We start from the raw sequence: 18956 nt of genomic DNA on the forward strand, positions 1-18956 counted from the left end.
CTAGGATGTAGGCCATCAGGCCTAGGGGATTTATTGGCTTTATTTCTCCAGTACTATTTTTTTTTTACAAGACTAATTTCTTTTACTTCCTCAATCTCGCTAGACCCTTGGTTCTCCACTATTTCCGGGAGGTTTTTCGTGTCTTCTTCCGTGAAGACAGACACAAAATATCTGTTTAATTTCTCAGCCATGTCCTTGTTCCCCATTATAATTTCTCCTGTCTCAGTCTGTAGGGGACCCACATTTACTTTTGCTAATCTTTTCCTTTTTACATACCTATAGAAGCTTTTACAGTCTTTTTATGTCTCTCGCTAGTTTACTCTCATATTCTATTTTCCCTTTCTTTATCAATTTCTTTGTCCCTTGAATTCTAAAATGCTCCCAATCCTCAGGTTTTTTTGGCAGCATTATAAGCCTCTTCCTTTGATCTAATACTATCTTTAACTCCCTTGTTAACCACAGTGGGGTTTTTGTGCCTTAAAGGAATGTATGTTTGTTGTAAATTATGTATTAATTCTTTAAATGCTAGCCATTGCTTGGCTAACATCATACCTTTTAATGTAGTTTCCCAATCTACCTTAGCTAACTCGCCCCTCAGACCTATGTAGTTTGCTTTGTTTAGATTTAGGACCCTAGTTTCGGATTTAACTAAATCATTTTCAAACTTAATTTAAAATTCTATCATATTATGGTCACTTTTCCCTAAGGGCCCATTTACTACATTAATTAACCCTTTCTCATTGCACAATACTAGATCTAAAATAGCCTGTTCTCTACAACAATACAAAAGCAAAATACTGCGGATGCTGGAATCTGAAATAAAATCTGAGAATGCTGGAAATCTCAGCTGGTCAGGCAGATGTTCTCCAGTTGGTTCCTCAACATACTGATCTGGAAAACCATCTTGTAAACAATCCATGAATTCGTCCTCCACACTATTACTGCAAATTCGGTTTGCTCAGTCAATATGTAGATTAAAGACCCCCATGATTATTGTATTACCATTGTTACATTCACCTCTAATTTCCTGATTTGTACTGTTCCCTGCATTAACCACTACTGTTTGCTTTTGCTTTTGTGTTGTTTACAATCTGTTGGATGATCCGGTTGGGAGTGAGTCAGGGTGGTACGGCGTGTGAGTCAGGTATGATTCAGAGATTGGTCAGATTAGTTACAGCTGAGTCTCTTTGCTGTCCAGGTGGATACGAGTCTGAGGAATGGCTTTAATCCAGGGATGAAGCTGGAGATTGCGACCAAGGTGGATGCTGATTGCTACTGGGTAGCGACTGTCGTTACGACGTGTGGGCAGCTACTGCTCTTGCGCTACGATGGGTTCGGGGAGGACCGCAGAGCTGATTTCTGGTGTGATGTCATGACCGCAGACCTGCATCCTATTGGCTGGAGTTCACAAAGCAATAAAAAGCTGCAGCCTCCTGAAGGTGAATTTTTAATTGTTTCCTAAAGATTTGTCTCAGCAACTAGAAATCTTAATTTATCTCTGTCAAACAAAAAGTCACACCTCTAACAGACATCTCGATATAACCTCTGTCTCTTTTTTGTAGTTCTCATGCTACCTCTTTGGTCACCTGTCCTAATATCTCCTTATATGGCTCGGCATCAAATTTTGTTTTATAATCACTCCTGTGACGTGCCTTGGAACACATTACTATGGTGAAGGCAATGTATAAATATAAGTTGTTGTTGCTGAAGGGGAGTCAATACCAGGTATCTGTTTTAGATCAACTTTGGTTCGAGGGCACAGGATAATTGGAACAGGCTGTGCAGACTTCAATCATTCCTCATTTTAAAGTCATACATTCTGTCCATGTTTTTATATTTCCGCTATAAATTCCTGAGTCCACATTTATAATGGACACAGCCTATGTAAACGTGTCATGCTGTAATTACTCCTTCCTGCCAGCTGCGGCACTAGACCAGCTCTTCTAATCGAGAACACGGTGGGTAAGGTGCATCTAATCTAGAATACGGTGGGTAAGGTGCATCTAATCTAGAACACGGTGGATAAGGTGCATCTAATCAAGAACACGGCGGGTAAGGTGCATCTAATCAAGAACACGGTGGGTAAGGTGCATCTAATCTAGAACACGGTGGGTAAGGTGCATCTAATCTAGAATACGGTGGGTAAGGTGCATCTAATCTAGAACACGGCGGGTAAGGTGCATCTAATCTGGAACACGGCGGGTAAGGTGCATCTAATCTAGAACACGGCGGGTAAGGTGCATCTAATCTGGAACACGGCGGGTAAGGTGCATCTAATCTGGAACACGGTGGGTAAGGTGCGTCTAATCTAGAACATGGTGGATAAGGTGCATCTAATCTAGAACACCGTGGGTAAGGGCATCTAATCTAGAACACAGTGGGTATGGGGTGTCTAATATAGAACACGGTGGGCAAGGGGCATCTAATCTAGAACATGGCGGGTAAGGGGCATCTAATCTAGAACATGGTGGGTAAGGGACACCTAATCTAGAACCGTGTACAGAAGCACATATAATGAGCGGACTGAACAAGATCTGCCTTGGTTCCAATTAGAAGATATTTAAACAACAGCTTGCAACAACATATGGTGTCTTTGACATTAAAAAAATCTCAAGACTCTTCACAAATGGGAATAGAAGACAGACTGGCTTTCCCGTGAAAGCGGCAACTTACTTGAGTTCAGAACCTGAGGACCTTTATATCTTCAAAATCAACCTTGATTGATGGTTCTGTAGCCAAAAGCTGCCTGAACCTGAGATAACTACAAGAGGCTTTCACTAGTTTGTTAGTTCGGTTTCTGAATCCCCATAATGTTTGTAGGTAGCTGCGTGAGACAGGACTCTGAGCACAATGACATGTCCTCTTCGAAGAACTGTTAATTTGTCAGAAAGTGGTTTTAAAATTACTGGTGAGAAGTTGAGCATTTTTTTTACTATTTTCATCTGATTTATCTTGTTTCTGTGTAATTTTATTTTACAAGTTATGTATCCAGAATTGCCAACCCTGCTGTCTTTCCATTATGCCATCTACTCGTTTCTTTAATCAATCCAATGTGTTGGCCTCAAACACCCCTTCTAGCATTCTTCTTAAACTTGTCCATAACAGTACGGAACCTGATCCTCTTCCTCCTGTAGCCCTGCTCCATCTGAAAGTCTTGTTCTCTGTCCGCTTTCTCTGTCCTACTTCGTACCTTATACACCCCATAACATCCCCAGAGCCCCAGCGTTTTGAGCCTTTCTTCAGTCCTTCAGGGAAAAACACTGTTATTCTTGGCACTGCCTCTCGGGCATGGGTGGTCTCAGAGTACTGTGCACAATACTCTGAGCGTTGTCAGACCAGGATAATGTGCAGCTTCAATAGGTATCAAAATAGCCATCAAATGCAGTTATGCTGAAATGAGTGTAGCTAATGCAATGGTGCTCTTTAAAAAAAAAAAAGAATTTTGCATTCAAACATACAAACTCAACCCTGCTTGCAGCAAAGTCCAGCAGATAACCAACATTCATGGTGACATAATATTTTACCATAGAATTTACTGCGCAGGAAAAAGCCTTGTGCTGTTTTAGTATAGTGTTGATTTAGTAGCATATGAGGCCTGTGTGGGCGTTAGCTATATAACAGGAGCTGTCCACACTAATCCTTGTGCACTTTTGTAGTCTTCCTTTTCAAATACTTCTAAAATTCCTTTTTAAATAGTGTTCTTGTCTCTGCCTCATAGCTATCTGTTGTAAAACATTCCATGATCGAATAACCCTGTGTGAGAAGAGTTCATCTAACTGCTCCATCATTCATCCAGTGATATCCTGAATCTACGTTCCTTGATACTGATTTGCCAATTAATGGAAACAGTCTTTCAATATCTACCTTCTCAAAATCTTTCATCATTTTGAAGAGCCCTGTTAGATCCTCCCAGGCCTTTGTCAGTGAAAAATGCCCAAATGTTTCAAGCCCTTCTTCAACTGTCGCCTCCTTCCTTATATCATTTCAGAGAATCGTGCATCCAGGGCAACATGCAGTACTTAACCTTGGCCTAACTATTGTCCTATTCAAATTAAATATTACGCCATATCTTTTATATTCAAGGTCCTATGTATAAAACCTAGAATCCTATTTGCATTTTAATTACTTTTTAAAGCTGTACTCCCACAGTGTAAAGATCTAGATATCTGCACCCTAGGTCTCGGTCCCCCTCCACTCTGAGTCTACTTACTTTCATTGTTCTTTTGCTCAATGTACTGCATTGAACTGCATCTGCCATCTATTTGCCCACTCTGGGTAACCTGTCTGTCATTTTGCAGTCTCTTACGTTCTTCCTCATGGTTCCTCATTCCCCTAATTTAATATGAGAGAATCATAGAATAATACAGCACAGAAGGAAGCCATTCGGCCCATCAGGTCTGTACCGGCTCTTTCGAAGAGCAATCCAGTTAGTCCCACTCCCCTGCTCTTTCCTCATATCCCTGCAATTTTTTCTCCTTCAAGTGTTTATCCAATTCCTTTTTGAAGGCTACTATTATCATCAAACTGACTTTGTCAATCCCTTTCCTCGAGCATTTTTTCTGCTTCAAAAGAGCTGTCATCATCTCCCTTCAACCCCTCTGTGCTCAATAACTGCCACCCTGTCAGTAATCTTCCATTTGTCATCACCACTCAACTCTCCCTATTGAATAACTTCAGTGTAGTTTCTGTACTGCCCACAGTATCAAGACTACATGTTAAAGTCATAGAATGGTTACAGCACAAAAGGAGGCCATTTGGCCTGTTGAGCGCATGCTGGCTCTCTACAAGAGCACTTCAGCCAGTCCCACTCCCCCATCATGAATGACATATGATTGCAATGTGTTATTCCCTCCTTATCCTCACCGATCTCTCCACAGCCTTGGACATGGTCACTCACTCCATCCTCCTGCACCGACTCTTGGGGGTGTGGCACGAGTGGAACCCGTAAAGTAAAGCGGTTAAACTGGAGAAAGTTGGGGCCTGTCCATTACTCAATGTCAGGCAGTCAGTCGGAGAGTACAGCACCTATGTTGACCGAGAGGAGCAGCCTTTTACAAACTGTTTCCACTGAGCTGCGGGTCTGCCCGTTTAAGAACCTTTTAGACATCAAAAACTTTCCTTCATTATTTAAAAAGGAACTAGTTTATTCTTTGAATTTATGTCATTGCAATTAAACTACAAAATCAGATGACCATTCAATTAAATGAATGGTTATTCTGTGCCTAAAAATGTGCAACATTTTTGGAAAATGCTGTGATTTCATTTCATTTCTTCCTTTCCTACAGCAATAAGAGAGCGAATTTTGGACTGGCAAACCTTTCTGACTCGCACTGTGGAAGGAGCCTGCAGTGCTCCAGCAAACCTGCTAGAGGGTGTAAGTACTCCAGCTTCATCGTATATTCAATCCTGATTAACCCCGTGTATTTCTGTTGTTTAAAAAGGGAGAAAGGGATAGACTGAGTAATTACAGGCCAGTCAGCTTAACCTCGGTGGTTGGAAAATTATTGGAAAAAATTCTGAGGGACGGTATTAATCGTCATTTAGAAAGACATGGATTAATTAAGGTCAGTCAGTATGGATTTGATATGGTCTGACTAACATGATTGAAATTTTTGAGACGGTAACCAGGATGATCGATGAGGCTAGGGCATTTGATGCAGTCTACATGGATTTTAACAGGACTTTTGACAAGGTCCTACATGGCAGACTGGTCAGAAAAGTTAAATCCCATGGGATCCAAGGGAAAGTGGCAAGTTGGATCCAAAATTGCCTCAGAAGCAGGAAGCAAGGCTCAGTATTGGGTCCCTTCCTTTTTGTGGTATCTCAATGATTTAGACTTCATTGTAGGGGGCATGATTAAGAACTTTGCACATGATACAAAAATTGGCTATGTGATAGTGAGGAAGAAAGCTGTGGACTGCAGGAAGAAATCAATGGACTGGTCAGTTGGGCAGAAAAGTGTTTTTATGGAATTCAATCCGGAGAAGTGTGAGGTAATGCATTGGGGGAGGGCTAACAAGGCAAGGGAATACACAATAAATGGTAGGACACTGAGAAGTGTAAAGGAACAAAGGGACCTTGGAGTGCATGACGATAGATGCTGGAAAGTAGCTGGACAGGTAGATGAACATAAGACCATAAGAAATAGGAGCAGGAGTAGGCCATCTGGCTCCTCAAGCCTGCTCCGCCATTTAATAAGATCATGGCTGATCTGATCATGAACTCAGCTCCACTTCCCCACCCGCTCCCCATAACCCTTTATTCCCTTATCGCTCAAAAATCTGTCTATCTCCGCCTTAAATATATTCAATGACCCAGCCTCCACAGCTCTCTGGGGCAGAGAATTCCAAAGATTTACAACCCTCTGAGATAAGAAATTCCTCCTCATCACAGTTTTAAATGGGCGGCCCCTTATTCATAAGACTATGTTCCCTAGTTTTAGTTTCCCCTATGAGTGGAAATATCCTCTCTGCATCCATCTTGTCGAGCCTCCTCATTATCTTATATGTTTCGATAAGATCACCTCTCATTCTTCATAGGCCCAACCTACTCAACCTATCTTCATAAGTCAACCCCCTCATCTCCGGAATCAACCTAGTGAACCTTCTCTGAACTGCCTCCAATGCAAGTATATCCTTCCATAAAGACGGAGACAAAAACTGTACGCAGTACTCCAGGTGTGACCTCACCAATACCCTGTACAGTTGTGGCAGGACTTCTCTGCTTTTATACTCTATCCCCCTTGCAATAAAGGCCAACATTCCATTTGCCTTCCTGATTACTTGCTGTACCTGCATACTAACTTTTTGTGTTTCATGCACAAGGACCCCCAGGTCCCTCTGTACTGCAGCATTTTGCAGTTTTTCTCCATTTAAATTATAATTTGCTTTTCTATTTTTTTCTGCCAAAATGGATAACCTCACATTTTCCCACATTATACTCCATCTACCAAATGTTTGCCCACTCACTTAGCCTGTCTATATCCCTTTGCAGATTTTTTGTGTCCTCACAATTTGCTTTCCCACCCATCTTTGTATCATCAGCAAACTTGGCAACATTACACTCGGTCCCTTCATCCAAGTCATTAATAAGGTGGTTAAGAAGGTATACGGAATACTTGCCGTTATTAGCCCGAGGCATAGAATACAAGAACAAGGAGTTTATGCTTGAACTGTATAAAACACTAGTTAGGCCACAGCTAGAGTACTGCTTGAAGTTCTGGTCATCACATTACAGGAAAGATGTGATTACACTAGAGAGGGTACAGAGGAGATTTACGAGAATGTTGCCAGGACTGGAGAATTTTAGCTATGAGGAAAGATTGGATAGGCAGGGGTTGTTTTCTTTGGAACAGAGGAGGCTGAGGGGAGACTTAATTGAGGTGTATAAAATTATGAGGGGCCTAGATAAAATGGATAAGCAGGACCTATTTCCTTGGGCAGAGGGGTCAATAACCAGTGGGCATCGATTTAAAGTGATTGGTAGAAGGGAGTTGAGGAGAATATTTTTCACCCAGTGGGTGGTGGGGGTCTGGAACTCTCTGCCTGAAAGGGTGATAGAGGCAGGAACCCTCACCGTATTTAAAATGTACTTGGTTAAATACTTGAAGTGCTGTAACCTACAGGGCTACGGACCAAGAACTGGAAAGTGGGATTTGGCTGGACAGCTCTTTGTCGGCCGGTGCAGACACGATGGGCCGAAATGGCCTCCTTCAGTGCTGTAAATCTCTATGATTCTATGATTAATGGATTAGAACAAACTCCCATACTGATCACTGCACCCTGCCCACGCTATATGGGTTGGGAAAGGGGCTCCCATTCTGCCCCCTGCCTGTGTTGCATGGGTTGGGGAATGGTAGCATCCTCAATGCCCTCCTGAGCTGAACTTTAGAACCTATATTCTACCATAATTCCCTGGTCCCAGCGCATTGGAAAACCGCAAAGGTAACGCCCCTATATAAGAAAGGAGGGAGATAGAAAGCAGGGAACTATAGACCAGTTAGCATAACATCTGTCATTGGGAAAATGCTAGAGTCCATTATTAAGGAATTAGTAGCAGGACATTTAGAAAATCTTAATACAGTCAAACAGAATCAGCATGGTTTTATGAAAGGGAAATTATGTTTGACAAATTTGCGGGAGTTCTTTGAGAATGTAACGAGCAGGGTGGATAAAGGGGAACCAGTGGATGTGGTGTATTTGGATTTCCAGAAGTCATTCAGTAAGGTGCCATATAAAAGGTTACTGCACAAGATAAGAGCTCACGGGTTTGGGGGTAATGTATTAGCATGGATAGAGGATTGGCTAACTAACAGAAAACAGTGAGTCGGGATAAATGGGTCATTTTCAGGTTGGCAAACTGTAACTAGTGGGGTGCCGCAGGGATCGGTGCTGGGGCCGCAACTATTTACAATCTATATTAATGACTTGGAAGAAGGGTGTAATGTTTGCTGATGATACAAAGGGGTCAAGTTTCGGGCCGCGCCTAGAACGGCGCAGCCCCGCGAGCCACGTCTGATTTCCGCGCTTAAAACCGCGCCGAAAACTTACCTCGGTATTCTCCACTCCCTCAGGTCGATCCAGGCCCTCGGCACGGCACAGCACAAGCTGTGGGGGGGCGGAGCCAGGTCCCTGCGCTGAAAACAGCGCCGGGACCTCTGCACATGCGCACTACAGTGTGCGCGCATGTGAATTATCTCCAGGCGCCCGAGAGGGAGGTGTGGAGGGGCCCGAAGCACGCCGACCCTAGCCCTGGCCGAATGGGCTCACTGGGGTGGCAAAGGTCAGACTGCACCTCTCTCCTCCAGCTACTGCTCTGGCTGTGGCTCCGGCTTCCCCCTCCTGTTCAGCTCATGCTCCCTCTGGCTCGTGGCTTGCTCACCCTCCCGCCCCCCCACCCCCCGCCGCTCTCGCTCCGCTGCCATCCACGCCCTGCCCCCCCACTCCTTCAGGTCCGCTCCGCTCCGTTCCCTCTTTCTTGCTGGGGGCGCGCCCCGCCCTAAGTCTTCGGCCCGGCTTCTTCACGTCGGCCGCGCCTGTTCAGCCTCCCCCCTCTCCCCCCTCCACTCTCCCCCCTCCACTCTCCCCCCCCTCCACTCTCCTCCCTCCACTCTCCCCTCTCCCCCCTCCCTTCTCCCCTCTCCCACCACCTCCTCCTCTCCTCCATCTCGCCCACCTCCCTCTCGCCCACCTCCCACTCGCCCCTCTCCCTCTCCGCCCTCTCCCTCTCCCCCTCTCCCTCTCCCCCTGTCTCTCCTCTCCCTCCTCCCTCTCCCCGCTCCCTCTCCTCTCCCCCTCCTTCTCCTCTCCCCCCTCCCCCTCCTTCTCCTCTCCCCCCTCCTTCTCCTCCCCCCCTCCCTCTCCTCTCCCCCTCCCTCTCCTCTCCCCCTCTCCCTCTCCTCTCCCCCCCTCCCTCTCCTCCTCCCTTCCTCTCCTCCTCCCTTCCTCTCCTCCTCCCTTCCTCTCCTCCTCCCTTTCCTTTCCTCTCCTCTCTCTTCCCTCCCTCCCTCTCCTCTCCTCTCCCCCCCTCTCCACTCTTCCCCCCCCTCCTCTCCCTCTCCACTCTTCCCCCTCCTCTCCCTCTCCTCTCCCCCCCTCCCTCTCCTCTCCCCCCCTCCCTCTCCTCTCCCCCCCTCCCTCTCCTCTCCCCCCTCCCTCTCCTCTCCCCCCTCCCTCTCCTCTCCCCCCTCCCTCTCCTCTCCCCCCTCCCTCTCCTCTCCCCCTCCCCCTCCCCCCCTCCCTCCCTCCCCTCTCCCCCCCTCCCTCCCCCCTTTCCCCCCATCCCTCTCCTCTCACCCCCTCCCTCCTCTTCCCCCCCCCTCTCCTCTCCCCCACCCCATCCCTCTCCTCTCCCCCTCCCCTCCACCTCCCCCCCCCACACCCCACCTCGCTGTCAGAAACACATAGATACTGACAGACAGAGAGAGAGACACTGACACAGACAGACAGAGAGAGAGAGAGAGACACACTGACAGACAGAGAGAGAGAGAGAGACACTGACAGAGAGAGAGAGAGACCCCAATGAAAGGTGGGAAAGTAAATTGTGAGGAGGACGCAAAGAATCTGCAAACGGATATAGATAGGCTATGTGAGTGGGCAAAAATTTGGCAAATGGAGTAGAATGTGGAAAACTGTGAGGTTATCCACTTTGGTAAGAAAAATAAAAAAGCAAATTATTATTTAAATGGGGAGAGATTACAAAATGCTGCGGTACAGAGTGACCTGGAGGCCCTTGTGTATGAAACACAAAAAGTTAATATGCAGGTACAGCAAGTAATCAGGAAGGCAAATGGAATGTTGGCCTTTATTGCAAGGGGGATAGAGTATAAAAGCAGGGAAGTCCTGTACAGGTTATTGGTGAGGCCACACCTGGAGTACTGCGTACAGTTCTGGTCTCCGTATTTAAGGAAGGATATACTTGCATTGGAGGCACTTCAGAGAAGGTTCACTCGCTTGATTCCTGGGATGAAGGGGTTGTCTTATGAAGAAAGGTTGAGCAGGTTGGGTCTATACTCAAGTTTAGAAGAATGAGAGGTAATCTTACTGAAACGTATAAAATACTGAGGGGGCTTGACAGGGTAGATGCAGAGAGGATGTTTTCCCTCGTGAGAGAATCTAGAACTAGGGGGCATAGTTTGAGAAGAAGAGGTCACCCTTTTAAAATGGAGATGAGGAGGAATTTCTTCTCCTGAGGGTCGTGAATCTTTGGAATTCACTACCCCAGAGAGCTGTGGAGGCTGGGTCATTGAATATATTTAAAAGCGGAGATAGACAGATTTTTGAGCGATAAGGGAGTCAAGGGTTATGGGGAGCCTACAGGGAGGTGGAGTTGAGTCCATGATCAAATCGGCCATGATCTTATTAAATGGCAGGCTTGAGGGTCCAAATGGCCTACTCCTGTTCCTATTTCTTATGTTCTTATGTATATCCTTCCAGTCACATAGACTGTCTATTTCCACCTCCACAACATCACCTAACTCCACTCCTATCTCATTGCTACTGCTGCTTAAACCCTCCTATGCCTTCAATACTCCCTTCCGTACATTAATACAGAAATATACCATCTGCATCCTTTCCCCCAATTCTATCACCGTGTCATCGACAGCCTCCATTATCTCCTTGCCACCCATCCACTGAATTCCAATGTCTGCCATTCTCTCTATGGCTTTCCCACTCTCTGTAACATCCTGCAGCTCCAGGTGCCAATGGGTGTCCTATGCTCTGCCAACAATGCCCTCATTTGTATCCCCCCACTTCACCTTTGGTGTGTAGCCTTCAGCTGTCTCAGTCTCATGCTCTGGAATACTCTCCCCATGCCTCTGCCTTGCTTTCTCGTCTCTGCTTCAAAGCCTCCTCCAAACTTGCTTTGCTTTTGGTCAACTCTCCAACTCTCCAACTCTTCTCCTGTCAGTAAACCGTTGAATTCTTGAGTTAGCATTTCATAGAGTTTTTGGTTTGGAATTAAATGCTCATAATCATCGCTCTTGCCCTGCCACTTGTTCCCAGTATTGCAGCATAACTTGCGAGTAAGCAGCTCCTTTCCTGCATTTGCTGTCTTCTCTCTCCTTAGTATGAGAGGGAGAGTTCTTGTTAAATTGGAAAATTAGTTTTTAATAGTGATATAAAAGAATAAGATTGTTGAGAGGAATGGGAAGGAAATGAAAAAAGTCATACATGACTTGTGATCTGATAATTCAGTTGAAGTGTAATGTGACCTGTGACTAGTAGCTGTTGGATTCACCACATAACTGTCAGGAGATCCACTTCTGCATATTTACTCGCAGATAGACATTTAATGGAGGAGAGAGATAAAACAAACAATACAATCGGCTTTCCTTTTTGTTTGATTTTTACTTTAGCCCAATCGCGGTAAGAACCCTCTGGACCTCATCACACCAGGATCACAGTTTGAACTCCAAGACTCGCTCAATCCCTTGGAGTCCTGGATCATTGTTGTTGAAGAAAACTTTGGCGGAAGATTACATCTTCGTTACGAAGGCGTAAAAAACACTAAGATGTTCAACCAGTGGCTGTTCTACCTTGACTCCCGTCTACATCCGCTCGGTTGGGCTGAAAAGCAAGGATATGCGCGCCGGCCCCCTACAGGTTTGTACAGTTACTCTAGTCACGTTCCCTGGCTCCGTCTGACTGTAGTCGCGTTCCCCGGGCCCGTCTGACTGTAGTTGCGTTCCCTGGCCCCGTCTGACTGTAGTCGCGTTCCCTGGCCCCATCTGACTGTAGTAGCGGCCCCAGGCCCCGTCTGACTGTAGTCGCGGTCCCCGGGCCCGCCTGACTGTAGTCGCGTCCCCAGGCCCCGTCTGACTGTAGTCGCGGTCCCCGGGCCTGCCTGACTGTAGTCGCGTTCCCTGGGCCCGCCTGACTGTAGTCGCGTTCCCTGGGCCCGCCTGACTGTAGTCGCGTTCCCTGGGCCCGTCTGACTGTAGTCGCGTTCCCTGGGCCCGTCTGACTGTAGTCGCGTTCCCTGGGCCCGTCTGACTGTAGTCGCGTTCCCTGGGCCCGTCTGACTGTAGTCGCGTTCCCTGGGCCCGTCTGACTGTAGTCGCGTTCCCTGGGCCCGTCTGGCTGTAGTCGCGTTCCCTGGGCCCGTCTGACTGTAGTCGCGTTCCCTGGGCCCGTCTGACTGAGGTCGCGTTCCCTGGGCTCGTCTGACTGTAGTCGCGTTCCCTGGGCCCGTCTGACTAGTCGCGTTCCCTGGGCCCGTCTGACTAGTCGCGTTCCCTGGGCCCGTCTGACTGTAGTCGCGTTCCCTGGGCTCGTCTGACTGAGGTCGCGTTCCCTGGGCTCGTCTGACTGAGGTCGCGTTCCCTGGGCTCGTCTGACTGTAGTCGTGTTCCCTGGGCCCGTCTGACTGAGGTCGCGTTCCCTGGGCTCGTCTGACTGAGGTCGCGTTCCCTGGGCTCGTCTGACTGAGGTCGCGTTCCCTGGGCCCGTGTGACTGTAGTCGCGTTCCCTGGGCCCGTCTGACTGTAGTCGCGTTCCCTGGGCTCGTCTGACTGAGGTCGCGTTCCCTGGGCCCGTCTGACTGTAGTCGCGGTCCCTGGTCCCGTCTGACTGTAGTCGCATTCCCTGGGCCCGTGTGACTAGTCGTGTTCCCTGGGCCCATCTGACTGTAGTCGCGGTCCCTGGTCCCGTTTGACTCTAGTCACGTTTCCTTCTTTGTAACCTTGGACAGCAAGTATTGTCAATCTATTGAATTGTGGGTGTAAATCACAGCTGAGTCTGATCCTGTCTTCATCACATCACACCCTTTCCAGCAGGTATCCCTGAATGGGGATCGGGATTCGGAGCCTGACCAATTATCTCCCTTCCTCTTGCTTAACGGATACTGAGGCCTGTTGCAGTGTCTTCACTGACACACCCGCCAAACCGGCTGACCCTGCAGTATGAGGATGGAACCTGGGACGTTCCCTGTATGTGGGGGCTGCAATACGAGGGGTGGGGTCTCGGGGGCCCCAACATGGGAGGGGAAAGGGACCCCAACGAGGGGGAGGATATGCTCGGGACCCCAGCATGGGGGGACTGATTGAAATTTATGAGAACTATTGAGTTCACCATTGCCTTGTGACTTGGCCGAAAACTATAATTCGACCTAAAAATGTGGTGCAAGTCAAACTTTTATTTAAATTGTGGAATCATCGAATGATACAGCACAGAATATTTCATGTAACTAAAATTTGGTCAGAATATTGTGGAGGAATAAGAAAAGAAAGATGAGAAAAAGCTATTTGGTGCTTTGAAACACACTTCTCCAGTGCCTTAACCCTCCCATCGATGTCCAGAGGGTTAAAAGTTTGTGAGGGTGACTGTGGTTCTAGCAAAGCTTCTGTTCCATCTCTCTGACCCTGAGATACAGGCGAACATTTAAACTCGGAGCCAGAGGGTGGGCAGCATACAGCTTGACACGAGACTTGCTGGGAAACAGTCATTGTTGAAATGCAGCAGACCTAACTCCAAAAACACGGGGTGTTTGTTTCAGTTTATGTCAGTTTTAGTGACAATAAAGAATTGCAAAAAGTTATAATCTGTTTTGTATCGAGTTCTTCTATTAACCTTTCAAAGACATTTCTAGAAAGAGAATTGCACTAATGAAATGACGGGAACAAATAATGCTTTTGTAAAGCAGTTGGAATTTGTTTAGTCATCAGGTCATTGCTGAGTGAGGAGGAATGGCAAGCTGTCCTACAGACTGTTGCAGAGGAGACTAGGAGCTCGCCTGACCCCCCACAGGTGTTTAAAGTAAGTGTGACTATATCCAGATACTGTGTCTGATCAACACCAGAGAGAGAACCAGCAGCAGCTTTTCTTGTTGGTATATTTCTGTCGAGCGTCCCTGCCAGGGTGGGTGTATGGGTGGGTGTCCCTTGCAGAGTTTGTGGCTGCTGCAATGTGTGGATTCTGGTCTTTGTGTGCTATTGGGTGTGCGTGTCCATGCGCGTCTATGAGTACATGTTATCGCGACATGTGTCAGGGTCAGCCTTGGTCCCTTGCTGTTCCTAGGTTTATATTTTGATTTTATAAGATTATGTGAGCACAGTGACTGAAACTAGTATGAATCTTCATCAAACTGCTGTGTAAAATCCTAGCACAGAAACAGGCCATTTGGTCCATCAAATCTGTGCCACTGTTTTGAACCACCTCTTCCAATGGCACTTCTCTGCTCATTTCCCTTACCCTTCTCTTGCTCCAGTAACTATAATATCAGAGATGGAGAGAGATACTAATCTTTAAGAATATGAAAGGGTTTCATGGGATCGATGTAGAGAAGATATTTCCACTTGCAGGTGAGACCAGAATTAGGGACCATAAATGCAAGACAGTCACTAATAAATCCAACCGGGAATATGGGAGAAAGTTCTTTACTCAGAGAGTGGTGGGAACATGAAATGAGAAATACTATTGCACATATTAACTCACAAAAAGAGAAATGCATTCATTTAATAAATAAAAAGAAACTATTTAACAGTCAATCTGCACCGTCTGTGTCCCGCCTGACTGGTATTTGAATTGTTAAATTACTGAGACTAACTTTTTATTACTACACTCTGGTAGATGATAATCATTCAGATATAAAAGACCATTAGGACCCCTCTAAAGGTTGTTAAAATATGTAATGAGAAGTGCTTAGAGATGTTTCTGAAGCTCTTTTCATCTTGTGTGTTTCTCAGGATCAGTGTGAAATTGGCGAACATTCTTTCCATGTCGGAATGAAGTTAGAAGCTGTGAATCCAGCCAAGCCCTTTTGCATCAGCCCTGCCACTGTCACTAAGGTGAGCTACACTGTAGTCACATTATCGGATCGGAACAAGTGCAAACCTGTGTTTCATTCATCGTCATCCCGTCATCATCGGCAGTCCCGTGAAATCGAGGAAGACTTACTTCCCCTCCAAAAGTGAGTTCTCAGGTGACTGTACAGTCCAATACGGGAATTACAGTCTCTCTCACAGGTAGGACAGACAGTTGTTGAAGGAAAGGGTGGGTGGGGAGTCTGGGTTGCCGCACACTCCTTCCGCTGCCTGTGTTTGTCCTCCGCCTGCTCTCAGCGACGAGACTCGAGGTGCTCAGCACCCTCCCAGATGCTCTTCCTGCACTTTGGGCGGTCTTTGGCCAGGGATTTCCATGTGCCGGTGAGGATGTTGCACTTTATCAAGAAGGCTTTGAGGGTGTCCTTGAAACGTTTCCTCTGCCCACCTTGGGCTCGCCTGCCGTGTAGGAGTTCTGAATAGAGTGCTTGCTTTGGGAGTCTCGTGTCGGGCATGCAGACGATGTGGCCCACCTAACGGAGCTGGTCGAGTGTGGTCAGTGCTTCTTTCATTCATTCATAGAATTACATTGAACGTACAGAACAGAAACGGGCCATTCAACTCCACTGATCCATGCCAGTGTATACACTCCACACTAGCTTCTTCCCTCTCCTCTTCATCTCACCCTATCAGCATATCCTTCTATTCCTTTCTCCCTCATGTACTTAGCTTACTTCCCCTTAAATGCATTATACTATTCACCTCAACCACTTCCTATGGCAGCAAGTTCCACATTCTCACTACTGTCTGGGCAAAGAAGTTTCTCCCATATTCCCTATTGGATTTATTAGTGACTACCTTATATTTATGGCTCCGAGTTCTGGTCTTGCCTGCAAGTGGAATTATCTTTTCTACATCTACTCTAACAAACCTCTTCATATTCTTAATGACCTCTATCAGGTCACCTCTTTTCGAGAGAAAAAAGCCCTAGCCTGTTCATCCTTTTCTGATCGTTATAACCTCTCAGTTATGGAATAATCCTTGTGAATCTTTTTGCACCTTCTCCAATGCCTCTATATCTTTTTTATAATATGGAGACCAGAACCATAAAGAATAGGGCCTATAAGGGAGTATAAAGGTAATCTGTGTGTGGAGGCAGAAGACGTGGATGTGCATTTTAATGAATACTTTGTGTCTGTTTTCACAAAGGAGAGGAACGATGCAAACATTGTAATCCGGAAGGAGGAGGAGTGTGAAATATTAGATGAAATAAACATAGTGAGAGAGGAAATATTAAGGGGGTTAGCAACTTTGATAGTGGATAATTCCCCAGGCCCAGATTAAATGTATCCCAGGCTGTTGAGAAGCAAGAGAGAAAATAGCAGAGGCTCTGACCATAATTTTCCAATCCTCTGACTACAGGTGTGGTGCTAGAGGGCTGGAGGACTGCTAATGTTGTGTCTTTGTTTAAAAAGGGAGAACGGGACAGACCGAGTAATTACAGTCAGCCTAACCATAGTGGTAGGAAAATTATTGGAAAAAATTCTGAGGGACAGGATAAATCTTCATTTAGAAAGACACGGATTAATCAGGGACAATCAGCATGGATTTGTTAAGTTAAGGGAAGGTCGTGATTGACTAACTTGATTGAAGTTTTTGAGGAGGTAACAAGGGGGGTCGATGAGGGCAGTGCATGTGATGTAGTGCATATGGATTTTAGCAAGCTTTTGATAAGGTGCCACATGGCAGATTGGTCATGAAAGTAAAAGCCTATGGGATCCAAGGCAAAGTGACAAGTTGGATCCAAAATTGGCTCAGAGGCAGGAAGCAAGGGGTAATGGTTGATGGGTGTTTTTGTGACTGGAAGGCTGTTTCCAGTGGGGTTCCGCAGGGCTCAGTACTAGGACACTTGCTTTTTGTGGTTTATCAATGATTTAGACTTGAATGTAGAGGATATGATTAACAAGTTTGCTGATGATTCAAAAATTGGCCGTGTGGTTGAAATTGAAGAAGAAAGCTATAGACTGCAGGAAAATATCAATGGACTGGTCAGGTGGGCAGAACAATGGCAAATGGAATTAAATCCAGAGAAGAGAAAGAGCACCCAGCCCAACCAGCCTTCCCCACACATCTGCGACACCCCCTGCACCGCAACATTCTACACTCCACCCCACGTGGAGCCATGCTATCTCCTGGGAGAGGCAAAAAAAACAGATAAAAACCCAGGCCAATTGGGGAAAAAAATCTGGGAAAATTTCTCTCCAACCCATCCAGGCGATTGAAACTAGTCCAGGAGATCACCCTGGCCGTATTAGATTCTCTGCGGTACTTACCATTGTATCTGCGGCAGCCAATAAGAGGTTATCCAGTCTAATCCCACTTACTAGCTCTAGGTCCGTACACTGCAGGTTATGGCACTTCAAGTGCCCATCCGAGCATCTTTTAATGTGGTGAGGGGTTCTGCCTCTACCACCCATCCCGGCAGTTAGTTCCAGACCTCCACAACCCTCTGTGTGAAGAAGCTTCCCCTCAAATCCCCTCTAAAGCGTCCACCAACCACCTTAAGCCTATGCCCTCTCGTAATTGACACTTCCACCAAGGGAAGTAGGCGCTTGCTATCTACTATATTCGGGCCAGTCAAAATTTTATACACCTCAACGAGGTCTCCTCTCTTCCTCCTCTGTTCCAAGGAGAACAAACCCAGCCTATCCAATCTGTCCTCATAGCTAAGATTTTCCATTCCAGGCAGCATCCTCGTAAATCTCCTCTGCACCATCTCCAGTCCAATCACGTCCTTCCTATAATACGGTGACCAGAACTGCACGCAGTATTCCAGCTGTGACCTAACCAGTGTGTTGTACAATTTAAGCATAACCTCCCTGCTCTTGTATTCTATGACTCGGCCAATAAAGGCAAGCATTCCGTATGCCTTCTTAACCACCTTATCTACCTGGCCTGTTACTTTCAGTGATCTGTGGACAAGTACTCCAAGGTCCCTTTGTTCATCTGCACTTCTAAGTGGCCTACCGCTTAATATGTATACCCTTTCCTTATTAGCCCTCCCCAAGCATTACCTCACACTTCTCCGAATTAAATTCCATTTGCCACTGCTCTGCCCATCCGACCAGTAGATTGATATCCTCCTGCAGTCCATGACTTTCCTCTTCAGTATCAACCACTCATCCAATTTTCGTGTCATCTACAAACTACCCCCTATATTCAAATCTAGATCATTAATGTATACCACAAAAACTAAGGGACCCAGTACTGAGCCCTGTGGAACCCTACTGGAAACATCCTTCCAGTCACAAAAACATCCATCAACCATTACCCTTTGCTTCCTACCTCCAAGCCAATTTTGGATCCAACTTGCCACCTTGCCCTGGATCCCATGGGCTTTAACCTTCATGACCAGTCTGCCAAGTGGGACCTTATCAAAAGCTTTGCTAAAGTCCACAGTACCCTCCTGGCTACCTCCTCGAAAAATTAAATTAGCTTCGTCAAACACGATCTTCCCTTAACAAAGCTGTGCTGACTGTCCCTGATTAATCCTTGCCTTTCTAAATGTAGATTTATCCTGTCCTTCAGGATTTTTTCAAATAATTTTCCCACCACTGAGGTTAGGCTGACAGGCCTGTAATTACTAGGTCTATCCATTTCTCCCTTCTTAACAAGGGTACTACATTAGCAGTCCTCC

General features: G+C 46.3%; 1 protein-coding gene across 2 annotated transcripts in view; it reads left to right on the forward strand.

The window, feature by feature from the left end:
- LOC139276932 (scm-like with four MBT domains protein 1) overlaps positions 1 to 18956 on the forward strand; it is a 65268-nt gene that overhangs the window by 13583 nt on the left and 32729 nt on the right. For both annotated transcript variants that reach the window (XR_011595995.1, XM_070894930.1), the window contains exons 3-7: positions 1199 to 1439; positions 5286 to 5374; positions 11858 to 12104; positions 14158 to 14255; positions 15185 to 15286. Coding sequence is in view for 1 of the 2 variants with exons in the window: in XM_070894930.1 (XP_070751031.1) it covers positions 1199 to 1439; positions 5286 to 5374; positions 11858 to 12104; positions 14158 to 14255; positions 15185 to 15286 (777 nt within the window). In the remaining variant the exon portion in view is untranslated. The remainder of the gene's footprint in view (positions 1 to 1198; positions 1440 to 5285; positions 5375 to 11857; positions 12105 to 14157; positions 14256 to 15184; positions 15287 to 18956) is intronic.

This window comes from Pristiophorus japonicus, chromosome 12, assembly GCF_044704955.1.
Source record: "Pristiophorus japonicus isolate sPriJap1 chromosome 12, sPriJap1.hap1, whole genome shotgun sequence".
NCBI lineage: Eukaryota > Metazoa > Chordata > Chondrichthyes > Pristiophoridae > Pristiophorus > Pristiophorus japonicus.